Source organism: Hemitrygon akajei, chromosome 10 (genome assembly GCF_048418815.1).
Source record: "Hemitrygon akajei chromosome 10, sHemAka1.3, whole genome shotgun sequence".
In the NCBI taxonomy this organism is placed as follows: Eukaryota; Metazoa; Chordata; class Chondrichthyes; order Myliobatiformes; family Dasyatidae; genus Hemitrygon; species Hemitrygon akajei.
Window position 1 is genome coordinate 23,313,167 of NC_133133.1, and position 19,018 is coordinate 23,332,184.

General features: G+C 41.4%; 1 protein-coding gene across 4 annotated transcripts in view; it reads right to left on the reverse strand.

Moving 5' to 3' along the window:
• The window catches only part of col4a6 (collagen, type IV, alpha 6), a 409,162-nt gene that overhangs the window by 20,928 nt on the left and 369,216 nt on the right, over positions 1-19,018 (reverse strand). For all 4 annotated transcript variants that reach the window (XM_073057903.1, XM_073057902.1, XM_073057904.1 and 1 more), the window contains 7 exons: positions 18,823-18,886; positions 14,181-14,255; positions 13,290-13,397; positions 11,676-11,783; positions 6,801-6,872; positions 3,792-3,917; positions 2,716-2,832 (listed from right to left, as the gene is read on the reverse strand). In XM_073057903.1, coding sequence (XP_072914004.1) covers positions 2,716-2,832; positions 3,792-3,917; positions 6,801-6,872; positions 11,676-11,783; positions 13,290-13,397; positions 14,181-14,255; positions 18,823-18,886 — 670 coding nt within the window. The remainder of the gene's footprint in view (positions 1-2,715; positions 2,833-3,791; positions 3,918-6,800; positions 6,873-11,675; positions 11,784-13,289; positions 13,398-14,180; positions 14,256-18,822; positions 18,887-19,018) is intronic.

Consider the following 19,018-nt stretch of genomic DNA (forward strand, 5'->3'; position numbering starts at 1 on the left):
GGTGAGAATCCTGTGTTTCTCAGGCAGACGGTGGTGAATCAGTGGAGTTCATTGACACGGGATGTTGTGGAGTTCAAGTCATTGGGGATATTTGAAGCAGTAGTTGATAGGTTCTTGATTAATTAAGGTGTCAAAGGCTACAGGGAGAAGGCAAAAGGATGGGATTGAGGGGGATAATAAATCAGCCACTACAGAACAGGAGAGCAGACTCAATGGATCAAATGGCCTAATTCAGCTCCTATGTCTTATGGTCAAAATGCTGCAAACATATCAACCTAATGTTGGTGGGAGATACTTAGCTTATGGTAAAACTAAAGTGTGTGGAAGCAAGAGAGGTTACTGTTAATAGTACTCTAGAACTCCACAGTTCATTCTTGACATTATTTATTTAGTTATTTATTTATTAATTTATTTAAAAATTCACAGTTCATCTTCTTTTGCACGTTGGTTGCTATGGTACGTGTGTAGTTTTTCATTGTTTCTATTGTATTTCTTTGTTCTACTGTGAATGCCTGCAAGAAAATGAATCTTGAGTTTCTATATGCTGATATATAGCTTGATAATAAATGTACTTTCAACTTCGACCTTGCATCTACTGTATTTAACATTACTCCAATGCAAACCAATTGAGAGTTTTTCCAGCAACACACACAAAATGCTGGTAGAACACAGCAGGCTAGGCAGCATCTATAGGGAGAAGCACTGTTGACGTTTCGGGCTGAGACCCTTCGTCAGGAGTTTTTCATGTGTTGATAATGCATCCAATGACAGTTTTCTGTGTTAATAATGTTCTTTTATTCTGAACCAGCCACCTACTGAAAAATGTGTTCCGTTTTTGTCACTTAAGAAACCTTGAGAGAGTGGAGAATGCTAAATGAAGGCACAGGGAGTGATGAGTCAGCGTACAGGAGTGAATTGGACCATCTGGTTGAGTGGTGCCACTCTCGCTCGCTGTCAGTAAAACTACAGGGCTGATTGTTGACTTCAGAAAGGAGGGGGGGAGCAAACATACACCAGTTTACAAAGGACTCCAGCAGCGGGGAGTCATCAGCTTTAAATTCCTGCCCATTAATATCTCAAATGAATGGCCCAATGCCCAGCATATGGATACAATCACCAGGAAAGTACGCCTCTACCTCTATTCTCTTAGGAGGTTAAGGAGGGTCAGCTTATCACTGAAAAATCTAACAAACTGCTACAGATATACTGTTGAAAGTATCCTGACAGGTTGCATCACATCCATAAATGAAAGAAGCAGCAGGAGTGGTGGACTCTACCCAATACATTACAGACACATCCCTTCCTACCATCAGTAGTATCTAAAGGAGGTACTGCTTCAAGAAGAAAATATTCATCATCAAAGATGATGAGAATAGGTTGAGTGAACTCAGTCTTTTCTCCTTGGAGTGACGGAGGATGGGAGGTGACCTGACAAAGGTGTATAAGATGATGAGAGGCACTGATCATGTGGATAGTCAGAGGCTTTTTCCCAGGGCTGAAATGACTAGCACGAGAGGACATAGTTTTAGGGTGCTAGGAAGTAGGTACAGAGGAGATATCAGGGGTAAGTTTTTACGCAGAGGGTGGTGAGTGCGTGGAATGGGCTGCCGGTGACGGTGGTGGAGGCAGATATGATAAGGTCTTTTAAGATCTCCTGGATAGGTACAAGGAGCTTAGAAAAGAAGAGGGCTATGGGTAACCCTAGGTAATTTCTAAGGTAAGGACATGTTTGGCACAGCTTTGTGGACTGAAGGGCCTGTATTGTCCTGTAGGTTTTCTATGTTTCTAAAGATCACTGCCATCTCTGGGCCAGGGCATCAGCAAGAGATACAGAAGCCTGAAGTCCCATTTCACCAGGGTCAAGAATTTCCTTAGTCAGTGAGTGGTGAATCTGTGGAACTGATTGCCACAGGCAGCTGAGGAGGCCAAGCCTTTATGTCTATAAGCCAGAGGCTGATAGTTTCTTGATTGGTCTGGGCGTGAAGGTGAAGGCAAGAAATTGGGGCTGAGAGGAAAATTAGATCAGCCATGACAAATAGGTAGGGCAGACTTGATGGGTCCAATGACCTAATTTTGCTCCTATATCTTATGGTCTTCTGCTCTAACTGCTACTTGCCTTCAACCATTCTGTTCTTGAACCAAGTGGCATAACCTGAATCACTATAGTAGAGCAACGCTGTGACTATTTTCATCACTTTGCAGTAAAATGGACTGTTCTTGTTCAATTTGTGTTCTTTCATGTAAAGTTATGCACAGCTCATGTTCAATTTATGTTCTTTCCTGTGAATGATACTTCTCTGATGCTGTGTCTGTGATGTTGCTGCAAGAGTTAATGACATCTGTGAAAACAGGGACCTGTGCATGACAATAAATTCAATTTTGACTGACATTGATATCATTAATGTTGCATGTCAAAGGTTTAGTATGGACACAGGCCATTAGGATGCTTCATTCCAGACAGTAGTTAGTGCTGCTGCTGTCTGTGCTGAATCAGCATATTCACTCCACCACTGCTTGTCCGAAATCTTAACTTGCTATTTTCTTCTAGAAAAAGTGCATTTTCCATCACAAACACTGAAGTAAACAGCACTACATAATCATAATTCCAAATAAAATCAAGTTAATTTGCCAGGACTTGAGGACTTGAGTCTCCAGTAAGCATTTCACATCCTAATTGGAACAGAGAGAGATTTTGCAACAAAAAAAAATACTTACCCATTTGACCTGGTACTCCAGGTAGACCAGGGTCACCTTGTTTCCCAGGAACGTTCGAAGGAATAGTAATACCTGGGGCACCTGGCCTCCCTGGAAGACCCAAAGGTCCAGCACGCCCTAAACAAGCAACAAACAATTACTGGTTCAATCAATTAACAATCCAAACTTTTTATTCTATGTTTAAATTGACTACTGACTTAGTTTCCTGCCAACAATTCATATCTACAATAAAAAGAATATTTTTCGATTTCTAAGGTGTGATTTATATATAAGTGTAGTTATATAAAGTCCTCCCACATTCAGTTCTCTTCTAGTTCCTGTCCGGGTCAAGCACAAGAATGAGAATCAGAATTAAACTGTTGGGCCACCAGGAAGTTCTGATTTTTGGCAGATGGAGTGCAGGTACTCGATGAAATGGTCCCCCCAATTTACGATGGGTCTCACCAATGTAGACGAGGTCGCATCGCGAGCACTGGCTACAATAGGTGACCCCAGAAGCCTCTCAAGTGAAGTGTTGCCTCACCTGGAAGGGGCATTTGGGGCCCTGAGTGGAGATGAGCGAGGAGGTAAGTGAGCAGGTATTGCACTTTAGCCGTAGAAAATCAAAAGCAGCAGATGCTGCAAGTTAAATAGAAAAATGGGGTTAACGTTTCAGGTCAAACACCATTCTGCATTAATATTACGCCTACCTGGGCTTGCAATGAGTTCCCACTGACTGTGATTGGACTGGGTTTTAAATTTATATCTGACAACTTCCCTGGCAGGTACATTAAGATACTCTTAGATGGGCGCATGAATGAAAGAAAAATGGAGGGCTGTGTGGAAGATTTACCTTTAAGTAGATTAAAAGCTCAACATGACTTTGTGGGCCATAAGGCCTGAACAGAGCTGTATCATTCTATGTTCCACGTAATGTCCACTCCCACATGGCAAAAAATTCCTACTGCTCCACAGCAGCCAGCAAATTCATTCCTACTCATTCCCCCCACCCAACACACAAATGCTTGTTCCTATGTACAGGATGTCTATAAGATCATAACATATGGTGGGGTTGTACAGTCAATTGTCCTAATTACCTGGATCTCCTCGAAGTCCTTTCGGTCCAGGATATCCTGGTCTTCCTATTCCCAGGCCTGGCGTTCCCCTTTCACCCTTTCGGCCTGGTGAGCCCGGATTTCCTGGTAATGCTGCCAAAATAGCCCCTAAAAATAGTTGAAACATTGGGAAGTAATTGCCCATTCACCTTGATGCACTGGTTGGGAATTTCCTTAAGAGTTGTCCTCGTCCTAGTGCCATAGATTCAGCAGATGTGGGCTGGGAACCCAAGAGGAAATTGCTAGCCAATAGTTCTCAGAATTTCCACACCAACCTACTCCATTCACATTCCATGTTTCCTAAGCAGAAGCTACAAAACATGTTAACTACGTGAGGACAAAGGACGAAGAAAATGTTGAAATAAAACCATGGGTTTTAAAAATAGACCATTACTCTACATATCAAACTAGGTTTTTATTTTTTATTTGCTCACAGGGAACAGACATCAGTAGCTTGCACGGTATGCATTATCTGTCTCTAGCTGCTCCTGAGCGATGGAGCTATTTAAGTATCAACCACACTGGTGGATATGAAATTACCAACAGATTGAGCTAGGTTCCAATGGAAAGTTTTCTATCAGTAGTTTCAAAAGCTCCAGAACAGCTTCCAGCCTTTTATTCTAGATTCTAGGGGGTGGTATGGTAGCATAGCAGTTAGCACTATGCTATTACAGCACTAGTAATCTGGGTTCAATTCCTGCCGCAGTCTGTGAGGAGTTTGTACGTTCTCCTTGTGACAATTTGGGTTTCCCTTGGGTGCTTCAGTTTCTTCCCACGTTTTAAAGTCAAGTCAAGTCACTTTTATTGTCATTTCGACCATAACTGCTGGTACAGTGCACAGTAAAAATGAGACAACGTTTTTCAGGACCATGGTGTTACATGACACAGTACAAAAACTAGACTGAACTACGTAAAAAAACAACACAGAGAAAGCTACACTAGACTACAGACCTACACAGGACTACATAAAGTGCACAAAAACAATGCAGGCATTATAATAAATAATAAACAGGACAATAGGGCAATAGATGTATTGGTTAATAGAACATAAAGATGTATGGGTTAGTAGGTTAATTGATCACATAGGAGCTGCAGGCTTGTTGGGTTGTGCTGTATATCTAAATAAAATAAATAAAAATCATTTATTAATTTAAACTCTCCTGCTACATGTGTTTTGTACTTATGTCTGCAAATTAAAAAAACAAATCTCAGGATAATTAGCCTGAAAGCTAACCACTCTGCCACTTTAAGTCCATCAAAGAAGTGATCTTATATTTGCAGTCTGATGGAATTTGGTTGAGTGGACATTTAGAATTATTCTGGAAAACTATTCCCTGATAAACCTAGAAGAAAACAGTTATACTGTAACAACTTTTTCTTCTTTACATGGGAAGACCAGTAAATCTTCTGGAAGAAAGGGTTAGGCCTTCTCTCTGTGCTCAGCATTCTCCCTGCTTCCAAAATACTCTGTCCAAATTTGGGTCATTGAGACTTCTTTGAGTGACGATACCTGTGAACTTGGGACTGCTGGCTGACTCCTCCTATCCTTTGGACTAGGCACCAAGGTCTCTTTCGGCAGTCAGACAGGTGCTTAGAAGGGACACAGACCTAAAATAAGATGCTATCTTCATGGTTACTTTTGGCCCTCTACTTATGTTTGCCTTCAGCTTGACATGAGACAATGATGTAGGGTGGTTTTTGTCCTAGGGTAGATGCCCTACTCAGACCTCTGCTTAAAATTAAGGACAGCATAATATAATATCTTTGGAACTTCAGTTACATATTTGAGATATGTCCCCACTGCCCCAAGATGGTTGCTTAAATCACATTGTTAAAACCTTCAGTCTTGGAATATTAGTGGGATGATGATGAACAAACAATGAAGAACAATTTTATTGCCCATACATATAGCTTCTGCCAGAAGAACTGGGTTAAAATTGGTGCTAAGGTCCTACCTGAATTAAAATGCCATTTTCTTATGCACATGGCTAAACTTTTTGGACATCATATAGATTGTAACTCTTAAGTCCGACTGTTACGTATTCGGGCAACAACGATATAGATGAGTTAGGCAAGGGGTTTTATAACGAATAACGCGTTTATTAAACACTGATAACAAACCCCCTTCAAAAGTAAACAAACCCAAACAATGACCCGAGCTCAGCTGCTGGCAGCTGAATCAAACAGTTCTTAACAGCGTTGCAGTCCCAAACAGTCTTTAAAGCGGTATTGAAAAGAACTCAGTTCTCTAAAGCGATATGCCGAAAGAAAACAGTATTTTAAAACGATATGCCGACAGTTCAAAAGCTCACGGTACTTTTAAAAGGAGAGACTTTTTAAAACGAGGTAAATTCTCTTCCACGTCGATGTCCTTCGATTCCCAGCGTCGAACTCCCACGTCGAATTTTATTAAATATAACAACTTAAAGTGACTGACCTTCCTTCCCCACTATTCTCAAACCCTTTCTGGTCATCCCAGGGGTCAACAGCGAGAATAGTCAACGAAATCCTTCCGAATGAGGATCAAACAAGGTCGAAATCAATCCACCGTTAAAAATCGGTTCTTCTCGATGTCCATCTTCCAAACTTCACTCTCCATCAGCAAAGAAACCGTTGGCTCTGACCTTTTAAACTTTAGGCATTATATAAAACTTCATTTTTAACTAAACTGCATCATCACATTAAATCACACAGTAACATGAAGTCATCTTGGCAAATCCAGCCACGAACTGCCCCACCTGACAGGGTGGGTCTCCCTTTTATACCCTGTAGAAAAAAACCTGTCACATGACCTCTACTGGCGGGAAAATGACATCACTCCACCATTACCTCATGTCCAGTATAACTTCAACCCCAGTCACGTGACAAGGGTACCACTGTCACGTGTCACAGGTACGTAACACGACACACAGGATCCTGGTAATGGGATTGTGTAACAGTGTGGTGCTTCAATTCCCAACAGAATGTAGTGAACTTCCAATTGACAAATACCTGGTTTTCCTGGTAGGCCTTTAGGTCCAGGCAAGCCATTCAAACCATCTAGCCCTGGAGAACCTAGGAGTCCTGGAAGAATAAAAACAACCATTATTCTTGAAGACAAGCTGCTAATTGAACAACAATCCTAAACGGGATTGTGACTCATCATTGCAGGTACTCCACTGAGGAAAGGTATCATCCCTGCAGTTGTTTTATCAAGCTTTGAAAAAATTTTAAATATTTCAATGTGATCTACACTTTTTTCTCTATAGGCCCAATATGTTTATCCTCTCCTTAGAGGAAAATCTTCCAATAACAGAAATTGACCTAATGAATCTACATAGCACCCTTCTTTTGCAAGTATATTCTTGCTTGGTATGGATACTGGGCTTACACACAATATTCTAGATGTGGTCTCACCAATACCTTATATAATTGTAATAAGCCATCTTTATTCAAATATTTAAATAATTAACAAGTTGCCTCCCTAACTGCTTGCTGTACCTTAATGCTAAATTTTGGATAATTAGATATACATTCAGTAATAAGTTCAAATTTCCCCACCATTGAGGACACCTTCAAAAAAACGGTGTGTCAATAAATTCATCATTAATGGAAATTGGCTAGTACGATGTGGGAATAACAGAGACATGGCTTCAAGCAGACAGGGCCTGGGAAATTAATTTTCAAGGATATACATCTTATCGAAAGGACAGACTGACTGGCAGAGGGGGTGGGGTGGCTTTGTTGGTGAGGAATGATATTCAGTCCCTTGCGAGGGGGGACATAGAATCAGAGGATGTAGAGTCAGTATGGATAGAACTGAGAAATTCTAAGGGTAGGAAGACCCTTATGGGAGTTATCTACAGGCCCCCAAACAGCAGTCTGGATGTAGGGTGTAAGTTGAATGAAGAGTTAAAATTGGCATGTCGCAAAGGTAATGATACAGTTGTCATGGGGGATTTCAACATGCAGGTAGACTGGGAGAATCAGAATGGTACTGGATCCCAAGAAAGGGAGTTTGTGGAGTGCCTCCGAGATGGTTTCTTAGAACAGCTTGTACTGGAGCCTACCAGGGAGAAGGCAATTCTAGATTTAGTGTTGTGCAATGAACCGGAGTTGATCAGGGACCTGGAGGTAAAGGAACCATTCGGAGGTAGTGACCATAATATGATATGTTTTAACCTACAATTTGAGAAGGAGAAGGGAAAATCGGATGTGTCAGTATCACAGTTGAACAAAGGGAACTATGGAGCTATGAGGGAGGAGCTGGCCAAAGTTCAATGGAACAATACCCTAGCAGGGAAGACAGTGGAATAACAATGGCAGGTATTTCTGGGAATAATGCAGAAGGTACAGGATCGGTTCACTGCAAAGAGGAAGAAAGATCCTAAAGGGAGTAAAAGGTGGCCGTGGCTGATGAGGGAAGTAAAGGGCAGTATAAAAATAAAAGAGAAGAAGTATAACATAGCAAAGATGAGCGGGAAACTGGAGGACTGGGAAGCTTTTAAAGAGCAACAGAAGATAACAAAAAAGGCAATACGCCAAGAAAAAATGAGGTACAAAGGTAAACTAGTCAAGAATATAAAGGAGGATAGTAAAAGCTTCTTTAGGTATGTGAATAGCAAAAAAATAGTTAAGACCAAAATTGGACCATTGAAGACAGAAAAGGGTGAATTTATTATGGGAAACAAGGAAATGGCAGATGAGTTGAACAAGTACTTTGGATCTGTCTTCACTAGGGAAGACACAAACAATCTCCCAGATGTAATAGTGGTCAAAGGAACTAGGGTAAAAGATGAACTGAAGGAAATTTATATTAGGCAAGAAACGGTGTTGAGTCTGAAGGCTGATAAGTCCCTGGGACCTGATGGTCTGCATCCCAGGGTACTTAAAGAGGTGGCTCTAGAAATTGTGGACGCGTTGGTAATCATTTTCCAATGTTCTATAGATTCAGGAACAGTTCCTGATGACTGGAGGGTGGCTAATGTTGTCCCACTTTTCAAGAAAGGAGGGAGAGAGAAAACAGAGAATTATAGACCGGTTAGCCTGACGTCAGTGGTGGGAAAGATGCTGGAGTCAATTATAAAAGAGGAAATTACGACACATTTGGATAGCAGTAGAAGGATCAGTCCGAGTCAGCATGGATTTATGAAGGGAAAATCATGCTTGACTAATCTTCTGGAGTTTTTTGAGGATGTAACTATGAAAATGGACAAGGGAGAGCCAGTGGATGTAGTGTACCTGGACTTTCAGAAAGCTTTTGATAAAGCCCCACATAGGAGATTAGTGGGCAAAATTAGGGTACATGGTATTGGGGGCAGAGTACTGACATGGATTGAAAATTGGCTGGCTGACAGGAAACAAAGAGTAGCGATTAACGGGTCCCTTTCGGAATGGCAGGCTGTGACCAGTGGGGTACCGCAAGGTTCGGTGCTGGGACCGCAGCTGTTTACAATATACATTAATGATTTAGATGAAGGGATTAAAAGTAACAACAGCAAATTTGCTGATGACACAAAGCTGGGTGGCAGTGTGAAATGTCAGGAAGATGTTATGAGAATGCAGGGTGACTTGGACAGGTTGGGTGAGTGGGCAAATGTATGGCAGATGCAGTTTAATGTGGATAAATGTGAGGTTATCCACTTTGGTGGCAAGAACAGGAAGGCAGATTACTATCTAAATGGAGTCAAGTTAGGAAAAGGGGAAGTACAACGAGATCTAGGTGTTCTTGTACATCAGTCAATGAAAGCAAGCATGCAGGTACAGCAGGCAGTGAAGAAAGCTAATGGCATGCTGGCCTTTATAACAAGAGGAATTGAGTATCGGAGTAAAGCGGTCCTTCTGCAGCTGTACAGGGCCCTGGTGAGACCCCACCTGGAGTACTGTGTGCAGTTTTGGTCTCCAAATTTGAGGAAGGACATTCTTGCTATTGAGGGAGTGCAGCGTAGGTTCACAAGGTTAATTCCTGGAATGGCGGGACTGTCATATGTTGAAAGATTGGAGCGACTGGGCTTGTATACACTGGAATTTAGAAGGATGAGAGGGGATCTGATTGAGACATATAAGATCAATAAGGGATTGGACACACTGGAGGCAGGAAGCATGTTCCCGCTGATGGGTGAGTCCAGAACTAGAGGCCACAATTTAAGAATAAGGGGTAGGCCATTTAAAACTGAGATGCGGAAAAACCTTTTCACCCAGAGAGTGGTGGATATGTGGAATGCTCTGCCCCAGAAGGCAGTGGAGGCCAAGTTTCTGGATGCATTCAAGAGACAGTTAGATAGAGCTCTTATAGATAGCGGGTTCAAGGGATATGGGGAGAGGGCAGGAACGGGGTACTGATTGTGTATGATCAGCCATGATCACACTGAATGGTGGTGCTGGCTAGAAGGGCCGAATGGCCTACTCCTGCACCTATTGTCTATTGTCTATTAAAGACCCTCACCACCTGAGACACATCCTTTTCTCATTACTGCCAACAAGGAGGAGGTACAGGAGCCTGTCAATGAACACTCAATGTTTTAGGAACAGCTAAGCACCCCGCCCCCCCCCCCCCCCACCCCTCCGCACAAACATCAGATTTCAGAGTGGTCTATGAACCCACATACACTGCCTTGTAATTTGAATATTTACTTATTGGCAACCTGTAGAATTTTTAAATGTCTTGCACTGTAATGCTGTTAGAAAATATAAACTTTCATGACATATACCAATTATCACAAACTTCATTCTGATTCATTGAATGAGTGTCTTTGCTTTGAAACCAAAAGACACCTTGTGCTATAGAGAGTTTGAACAAGCTTGTGTTGTTTACTCAGAAGCAGCAAAAGCAGAGGGGAGACCTGATAAAAGTTTGTAAGATTATGAGAGGTATTGTGGTGGTGGGCATTAGCATAAGTCCTAGTTATATGACCACTGACAATCTCTGAAGAGTATTGATAATGGTTGGGGTCAGATGTCTTGCAAAGACACTGCCCAGAAGAAGGCAATAGCAAACCACTTCGTAGAAAAATTTGCCACAGCAATTATGGTCATGGAAAGACCATGATCGCCCAAGTCACATGACATGGGACATATCAAATGAACAAATAGATAGGGTGGACAAGCTTGTATCTCTCTCCGGGAGCTGGATAGTCTAACGTCAGAGGGCACACATTTAAAAGGAGCTATGTGGGCAAGTTCTTTTTTACAGAAAGTGGTGAGTGCCTGGAATGTGCTGTCAGGGTGGTAATGGAAGCAAACATGACAGAAGCATTTAAAAGGCTTTTAGCTAAGCACATAAATGTGCAGACAATGTAAGGATAGGGATATCATGCAGCCATAAGGGCTTAGCTTCATTAGACATTTAATTTTACAGCCCATGATGTAAAAGCCTGTTCCTGTACTGTACTGGTTTATGTTCTACAAAAAGAAAGAAGAACCTGTTTTTTTAAAAATATAAAATACTTTTCAATATCTCGCCCTACTGTTCCTGATGAGACAGTGGACCTGCTGCTATGGAACAACTGGAATGTAATCCACACAGTAAGTGTTAGTCATACAGACAATGTCTGCTGATTGGAGAGATTGTTCTCATTTTAGACTAGGCCAATATACATTTCTTCAGATTTACCTCAGAAGAAATAAAAGGAAGGGAAGTTCTGCATCATTCAACTCATCACCATTCTGTCACATCCTGAGATTTGTCAGGCTTTGCCTATGCAATGTAGCTCATTCTCAGTCAACATAAACCCAATATGAATTCACTAAGGATGTGGCAGGAATCATCAGCAGACTTTGTTGCATATAACATATGGATCAGGGAAGACATGACATTATATTACATTCCTTCCGTTCCTCTGTTAAGAGATACATAACCAAACTGCTCCATCGAGTGATGGCAAGTACCTTTCTGTCCTGGGTAACTAAATTGGGATGGACGTCCTGGAGGACCTGGAGGTCCTCGAAGTCCTTGGTAGCCTGGATTTCCTGGAGGGCCTTGAATCCCTGGAGAACCTAAGCCAAGAACAAGAGGAGCACTTTATCTGACAGCTGTGAAATGATCTCGATAAGCTAACCATCGTTGTACCACAAAATGAAACAGAGGTAGAAGATGAGTTCCAGATAGCTGCCTGATCAAACTTACAGAAGAGGCACAGCCCCACTGTGGGATAGCTTTGCAGTGATGGTCTGTACTTTCCACTGGCAGCGGGGACTCAGTTCCTTCCACACCTCCCCCCACGCTGCACGGGGAGGTGGTTCCATTCAGGCGCTGGAGTGAGGTGACTTGATGCAAGATGCTCCCTACAAATCCATTCATCACTTTGGTTATGGTAGCTTTCTTCAATGCAGATTCATTTATTTATCACATGTACACCGAAGCATACAGAGAAATGTGTCATCTGCATTAACACCCAACACAACCTAAAGATGTTCTGTGGGCTGCCCACAAGTGTCACCACATATTCCAGTGCCAACGTAGTATGCGCACAGTGTCCAGCAGTGTAATGCACTCTGTAATGATCTGACCTGTATGAACAGTATGCAAGAGACGCTTCTCACTGTATCTTGGTGCATATGAAAACAGTCAATCATTTTGAATTCTCTTATGCTTCAGATGCTGAAAACCAAAACAGACTGAAAAACTAGAAAGCCCAGCGTATCTGCGGACGTGAACTTCCTACCATTGAGGAAATTTACAGCAGCAGGTGCAGAAAGAAGGCCTGGAAGATCATTGGGGACACCAGTCACCCCGACCATAAACTGTTCCAGCAGCTTCCATCTGGGAAGTGATACCGCAGTATAAAGGTCAGGACCAGCAGGCTACAGGACAGCTTCTTTCTACAAGCCCTTAGACTTATAAATTCACAAGTCTGTACATTGTGACGGAGTCACAACACAAAATAATTTTACTCCCTCTTTGTGGGATGGATGTAAGATTTAAATAAATTCAAATGAAATAAGGGAAATGAAATCAGGGCAATGTGTTCTTAAAAAAAAAAAGGACCTTGTTTACACTTTATCCCTAAAACAATTCTGGCAACAGAGATTATCCTGCCCAATCATCTCCCACACTAAATGTAGCTTCTCGTTAACTTATTTTCTATCTTTCCCCATTCTGATGAAAAACTTTTAACCTGAAACATTAACACTCTTCCTCTTTCCACCAACATGGCCAGATTTGCTGAGGGCTTTATGATTTTTAAGTAACAGCAACATGTGGTCAGCTTTCTGCTCCGACGTGTCCTTGCCAATTTGATGCCTGGAACTACTTACATGAATTTAGTGGAAGCAAGTTCTTTTTAGAATAATCCTTCACTTACAGAACAAGGTGTAGATTGATGCCCTCTCTTGAAGAATACAATTATTCACATTCCTTGTCAAGCACTAAGTATTTTCTACAGTAAGTAGAAATGGAATTAGATTAGATTGGACCATTTAAAAAGATAATGCTGTTTTAGGGCTAATGGCTGAATGGTCCCATTATTTATCATGATTTTATTACACTGTGTAGGTTCTCACCTGGGGAACCCGGTCGACCTGGTTCTCCGGGAAATCCCTTGACTCCATTGACTGCTGGGCTACCGGGGAAGCCAGGGTCACCAGGCAAACCATCTGGCCCTCTTGCACCTAATCATGGGTAAAGACACAGCTCAGTGAACAATATAGACATAGTTAAAATTAACAAATAACTGGGTGGAACAATGTGATATCATTAAGAAAGTCACGGCCAATTTAACTTAATGATAACTGGATAACTAAGCACATCAATACAACCATCTATTCGCGCAATTTTTTGGGTGTAATTTTTGGGACCTGTAAGTGAACACTGCTGCAGCCTTAACTTCTTCATAGGCTGTAGAGTTTGACACTCATTGAGCCTCTTGGCACAATCCAGACTCAAACTGAGTCACACAACAAAGTGTGGGAGGAACTCAATGATCTGGCAGGATCTATGGAGGGAAGTGGACTGTCGACATTTTGTATTGAGACCTTCATCTGGACGCTTGTTTTTAAGAGTGCCTAACCCAGAATGAAACTCTAGGGTCCTGGATGGTGGTGAGGGAGGAGGTACTGGGGCAGACGTACCACTAGTCTGGATCACAAAATGATGGAAGAATCCAGCAAGTCAGCAGCATCACCTGAGGGGAATAAACAGTTGTCATTTCAGCCCAAGACCTAAATCATTGACTGTCCATTTCCCTCCACAGACGCTGCCTGACGTTTTGAGTTCCTTCATCATTTCTCATGTCCTCCAGATTCCAGCATCCACAATGTCTTGTGTGTCTATTTTGCGGCACAAACTGTGTCATGTTTTTGACAGTCTGGACTTCTAAATGAAAAATATGAACTTATCACTCATGAAACATGGAAAGAGAAGTGCTCTGGGAATGAAAACTCCTCCTGTCTCACCTGGGTATCCTGGCTGTCCCGGATCTCCCTTCCGTCCTCCGTACGTCAGTGCTCTTGACAGTTCACCGGGCTCACCTGTGTAGTGAAGAGATGATATCATGTCAGGAGCATGCCTACTATGTGAAGCCTATCCCTTCAATGGGCATTTCACTACTATAATGTACACCAAAATGGGAAAGCTTACATCTGGTAAGCCTTTCCCTTTTGACCAGATCCCACCTGGAGTAATGGGAAGCCTTCCCACTTGGTTTCCGGTAAGATGGCGGTACACGCAGATGCAACGGCACCTACGGAGCCAACCAAAGGGGTTACTGCCTTTTTAAAATGTATCTTTTACAATCACAAAACCCTGTTGGACATTGAGAACTTAGAAGTATTGGAGGTCTACTCCACCGGCGAGCGCTGACTGGTGGAGAAACTGAGGGAGTTGGATGGTGCAGATCGTGCTGCTGCCTGCATCAGAGAGGAGTTGGTGGGCGAAGGTGGTGTGCAGTCTAACAGTGAGTGAATGTCTTTAGTGATTTCCAGACCCTGTTGGACATTGCTAGTGTGGAGTGCTGCGTTCGATTCACTAGTTTATTGGTAGAAAGTGGGGGATGGCGGTGGAGTTGTGTGGCCTCTGTCATAATGCGGGCCGTGCCTCAAGTCGCGGTGTTGCTTCTTTATGGCTGGCGAGGGGAGCCGGAAGTGTCCGGTGCACTACACTGCTGAAGGCAGTGTGGCTTGGCGTCCTTGGTGTCCATGCTGGAATTGGTGACTCCCCCCAGTGTTCGCTCAGAAGATGACAAGCCACATTGTGTTCGGCTGCAGCATTCATGTGCTCAGGGACTTGGACGATATACTTTCTTTATCTGACTGTATTTTACTGTGCCATATGTGCCTTGTGCAGTGTATGACTGTTGGTACTGCGCTTTGCTTCGCCACCTTCACTTTAGCCATGGAGAAACACAATTTTGTTTGGCGGTATTCATGGATATTCATGCATAGTTGATTGACAATTAAACTTAAACTTGAACATTACATTCTTTCAGTTGGACCTTTCTTCAGTAGAAGAAAGTAGGACAAATGCCAGCATTTCTTAGCATAACCATGACAGACATAAGATGAGAGAACTTGATCTCACACATGAGTCTCATGCATCAATCTTCTGGCATTGTTGGTAAGTCTGGAAATAAGATTAATCTTCAGGAAACATTTCCAATGCAGGCAACATAAATCAAATAGAAATAAATAACATCTCCTGCAGAGACTTTGGAAAAAAAAATTCATTACGTCCCAAACCTACAGGTTAAAAGAATGCAAGCTCATTAATTACTCAGCAAAATGTCTCAGCAACCTCAGAAAATTAAAATTAGCCAGGAACCCAGATACAGATCCTTAGCGTGAAGGGGTGAATGTGCACACAAACAAAACCTTCCATGACGATCACATTTTTAGATGACTACTGGGGGAAACTGTCATCCTCTCCCCTTGCATGTCTTCTGACTGAGAAATGCATGACCTGCAGTTTGTCTCATCTTAACATTTTGCTTCCCTGCACACACAACATCTCAATACCGTACTCTTTTTTTAATTGCCAGACAGGCACATTGAACATCGCTGATAGCCAGGGTTCTTATAGAAAAATGTTGCAATAGTAACTTTACACCAATCACACTTTCTGGCCCAGGAAACTACTGGTAACTACTTTAAAATTAAATTTTATTCTCACTTGTAATTTTTCTTATTACAGATGGTATTATTTTTCTCCTATTTTTCCTTTCTTGCTTAATCCAGTTTATCTGTCTCTTTCAGTATTTCTCTTTTGGCTTGGACTCAAATCATTCTCCTGTAATTCTCATTTCTCTCAACATTCCTACTTCTTTCTCAGCTCTTCCATCTAGCAGGTTATGAAGACAAATCATGCAATTGTTCACCAACATCCAAGGTGCATCTTCGTCCAGCAACATACAGGACTAAATTTTCGGACTGAGTCAGTAATCAACAAATATGCATAATCCAAGATCCATTGCTCAACTAAGATTTGGCCCATTAATTTAGATGAGAAGCAACTTCCTTAAAATATGTTATCATCCACTCAGATCTTAATAACTACAGCAGGGGTACCCCACTCTTTTTATGCTATTAAGCAAGAGGTCTGTGGACCCCAGGTTGGGAACAGTGTTCCCTCTAAGACAGTGGTTCCCAACCTTTTTTTGGCCATGACCCACCTAATCACCTCTAAAATCCTGATGCCCCCTGTGGTGATATATAATTCTTATTATTCAAAAAGTGAGCTCCTATTCACCTGGAGGAAGCCTAAAAGACCATTAACTTGCTTTAAACAAGCTTCCAAAGAACATGGCATTCATGAAAGAGAAAAATAAAAGAACCAAAGGACTGTTAAAGTTCTGAGGAAGAAATTACTAAGAAATTGTAAAAAAAAGAACATTAAGTGATATTAAAATAATAATAATAATAAATAAATAAAACAATGCCGATTCGTTTCTACAGCATACAAAGACAGATACACTGTTTAAAAGAGATGACGCAATGTACACACCTTCACACCACCAAGAACCGAAAGCTACTGCAAAAAGCAGCATTGGCGCGACCTCGTACGAGTTTCTTACGTGTTTGGACTTGTTCATTCGTTCCTTCCTACATCAGTCAATTCATTAATTTAATTATGAAAGCTATTTGATGGTTGTAATGATGGCGATACACTATATATACAGTACATACGCAATTACACATGTACATACACACAAGTATTTTTACGTATGCATACTGTATATACACATATGTATTAACTCGCACACACACTCATACTCACACAGACTTACTAGAAAAAATTCACTGTTAATAACTCATTCTCGAATTGCCCCCCTTAAAAATCAAATTACCCCCCCTGTGGGGTGTATGCCCCACGTTGGGAACCACTGCTCTAAGGTGTGTGTGAGAAAGCACACACAGATCTTTTGCAAATAGTGCATAAAGCAATTTAAACTACCCACTACCTTGTTGTCATGTTACTAATATTCAAGTATACTTAATAATATGAGAAAAGATTAATATTACTATGTGCTGTCGTACAGTACACGAGCAATAAAACTCATTGATGTGTGTTGTTTTATTTCTTTTAAACAATGAACAACACACTGGACTTGGTCGTTAATTATCCTTAGAACAGCTTCAGATTTACTTCCACTTAAAAATTCAGTGCACACGTGTTGTTCTCACTGCGCAAAAACCCACACAGCACAAGATGTTTGTGCACACTGGTAATTACGAATTAGAGGTAACATTGGTTGGGATCCCATACTCTAGAATCTCAGGCAAGATATCTTTCCTGGAAGAGCATCACTCTGGTAGTTCATAGTCACCAATATTTAACTTACTTTTAACAGAATGGTATCAAGCAATTTATATTTAATTAATACCTCCGTAAATTCCTTGGAAAGACTCCCCAGGTGCAAAAGCAGGATTCAAATATCCTTCCTAGCAATCTAACCATGATGCAACTGTATAACTTCTAAGAAGTAAAAGAAATTTCGGATGCTGCATAAAGTTTATGATTAAAATTGTTCTGATCTTCAAGACACTCGATGACTCCATTAACTTTCCACTATTGTAGCTTTACTAGAGTTGTCATAGACACGGGACACTATTTAGTCCATTATGTCTGAGATGGTTGTTTGAAGGACTAGGTTTATAGTACTGATACATGTTTATGGATCTATTACACTGGGATAGCTAGCTTCTGTCTTTTTTTTACCTTAGCTCAGATCTTTATCTCCAAGTATCAAGCAACTTACATATAAAATTACTTATGACACCAACTTCCAGCACCATTTTGCATTGAACTTTTCAGATCCTGATGAGCACCCAGGTGAAAATATTCTCACCCTCCTTTAGATCTATTGTCAGTGATTTTAACTGTCAAAAGGAGTCACGTTTCTATCAATATCCTACTCATACTGAAAACCCATTCTCCTGCCATTTTCCCGTATCTTTTGACACCCTTTATTAATTAAGACCCTATCAAGCTCCATTTTCAACATGCCAAAAGACTTGGTCTCCATGAATTCCACAGGTTCACCTTCTGGCTAAAGAAATTCTACTTCATCTCTGTTCTGAAATATCCTGGTATATTTCCTCTGTACCTTTTCTAAAGTGCATAATCGTCCTGATGTGCAGACCCCAGAATTTTTTACAGGACAATAATCCAGTTAATGATTTCTAATACTGTAGAAAAATCATTTTGCTTTTGTTTGCAGTGTCTGCCTCCATTTATAAGTGCTAGCTAAGCACAAGGTTTTTTTTAAACATTTGAACAACAAGCCCTAACAGCAGTCAGCCTTTGTCACTTTTGACATAAACCTAGCCCCTCTGAACACCGGAAAGACATAGGTTTGCTGCCATTCTGTAAAGCTTATTATCTCAGTCAGGGGAGACTCATAGATTGGAAGTCACTGTACTTCCAAATGCAATGGCTGATTGAGACACATAACTCTCACAGGTTCCCAACAAATGTTTAATCAAGCAATCAAAAAAAAAAGTTGGTAATTCTTGGCAGCAATTGTATAAGAGTTTCATGTGAGGATGCCAGGGGCAAAGATGTATTAGTAATAATGCATAAACAGAGATTATGGCTTCCTACCTTTCGGACCACTGAGTCCTAATTCGCCAGGCCGCCCAGGACGACCAGGCTGTCCATCATAACCCTGTGAAAAAATCATGTGATTTGAAAAAAAATTGTACACAGTGTTTTAATTCTTCCTGTGTTATGGCTGTACAGTTAATGTTCAGGAAGAATGCTTAATCTTGCCACTTAATCATTAAATCTGACTTCTGAA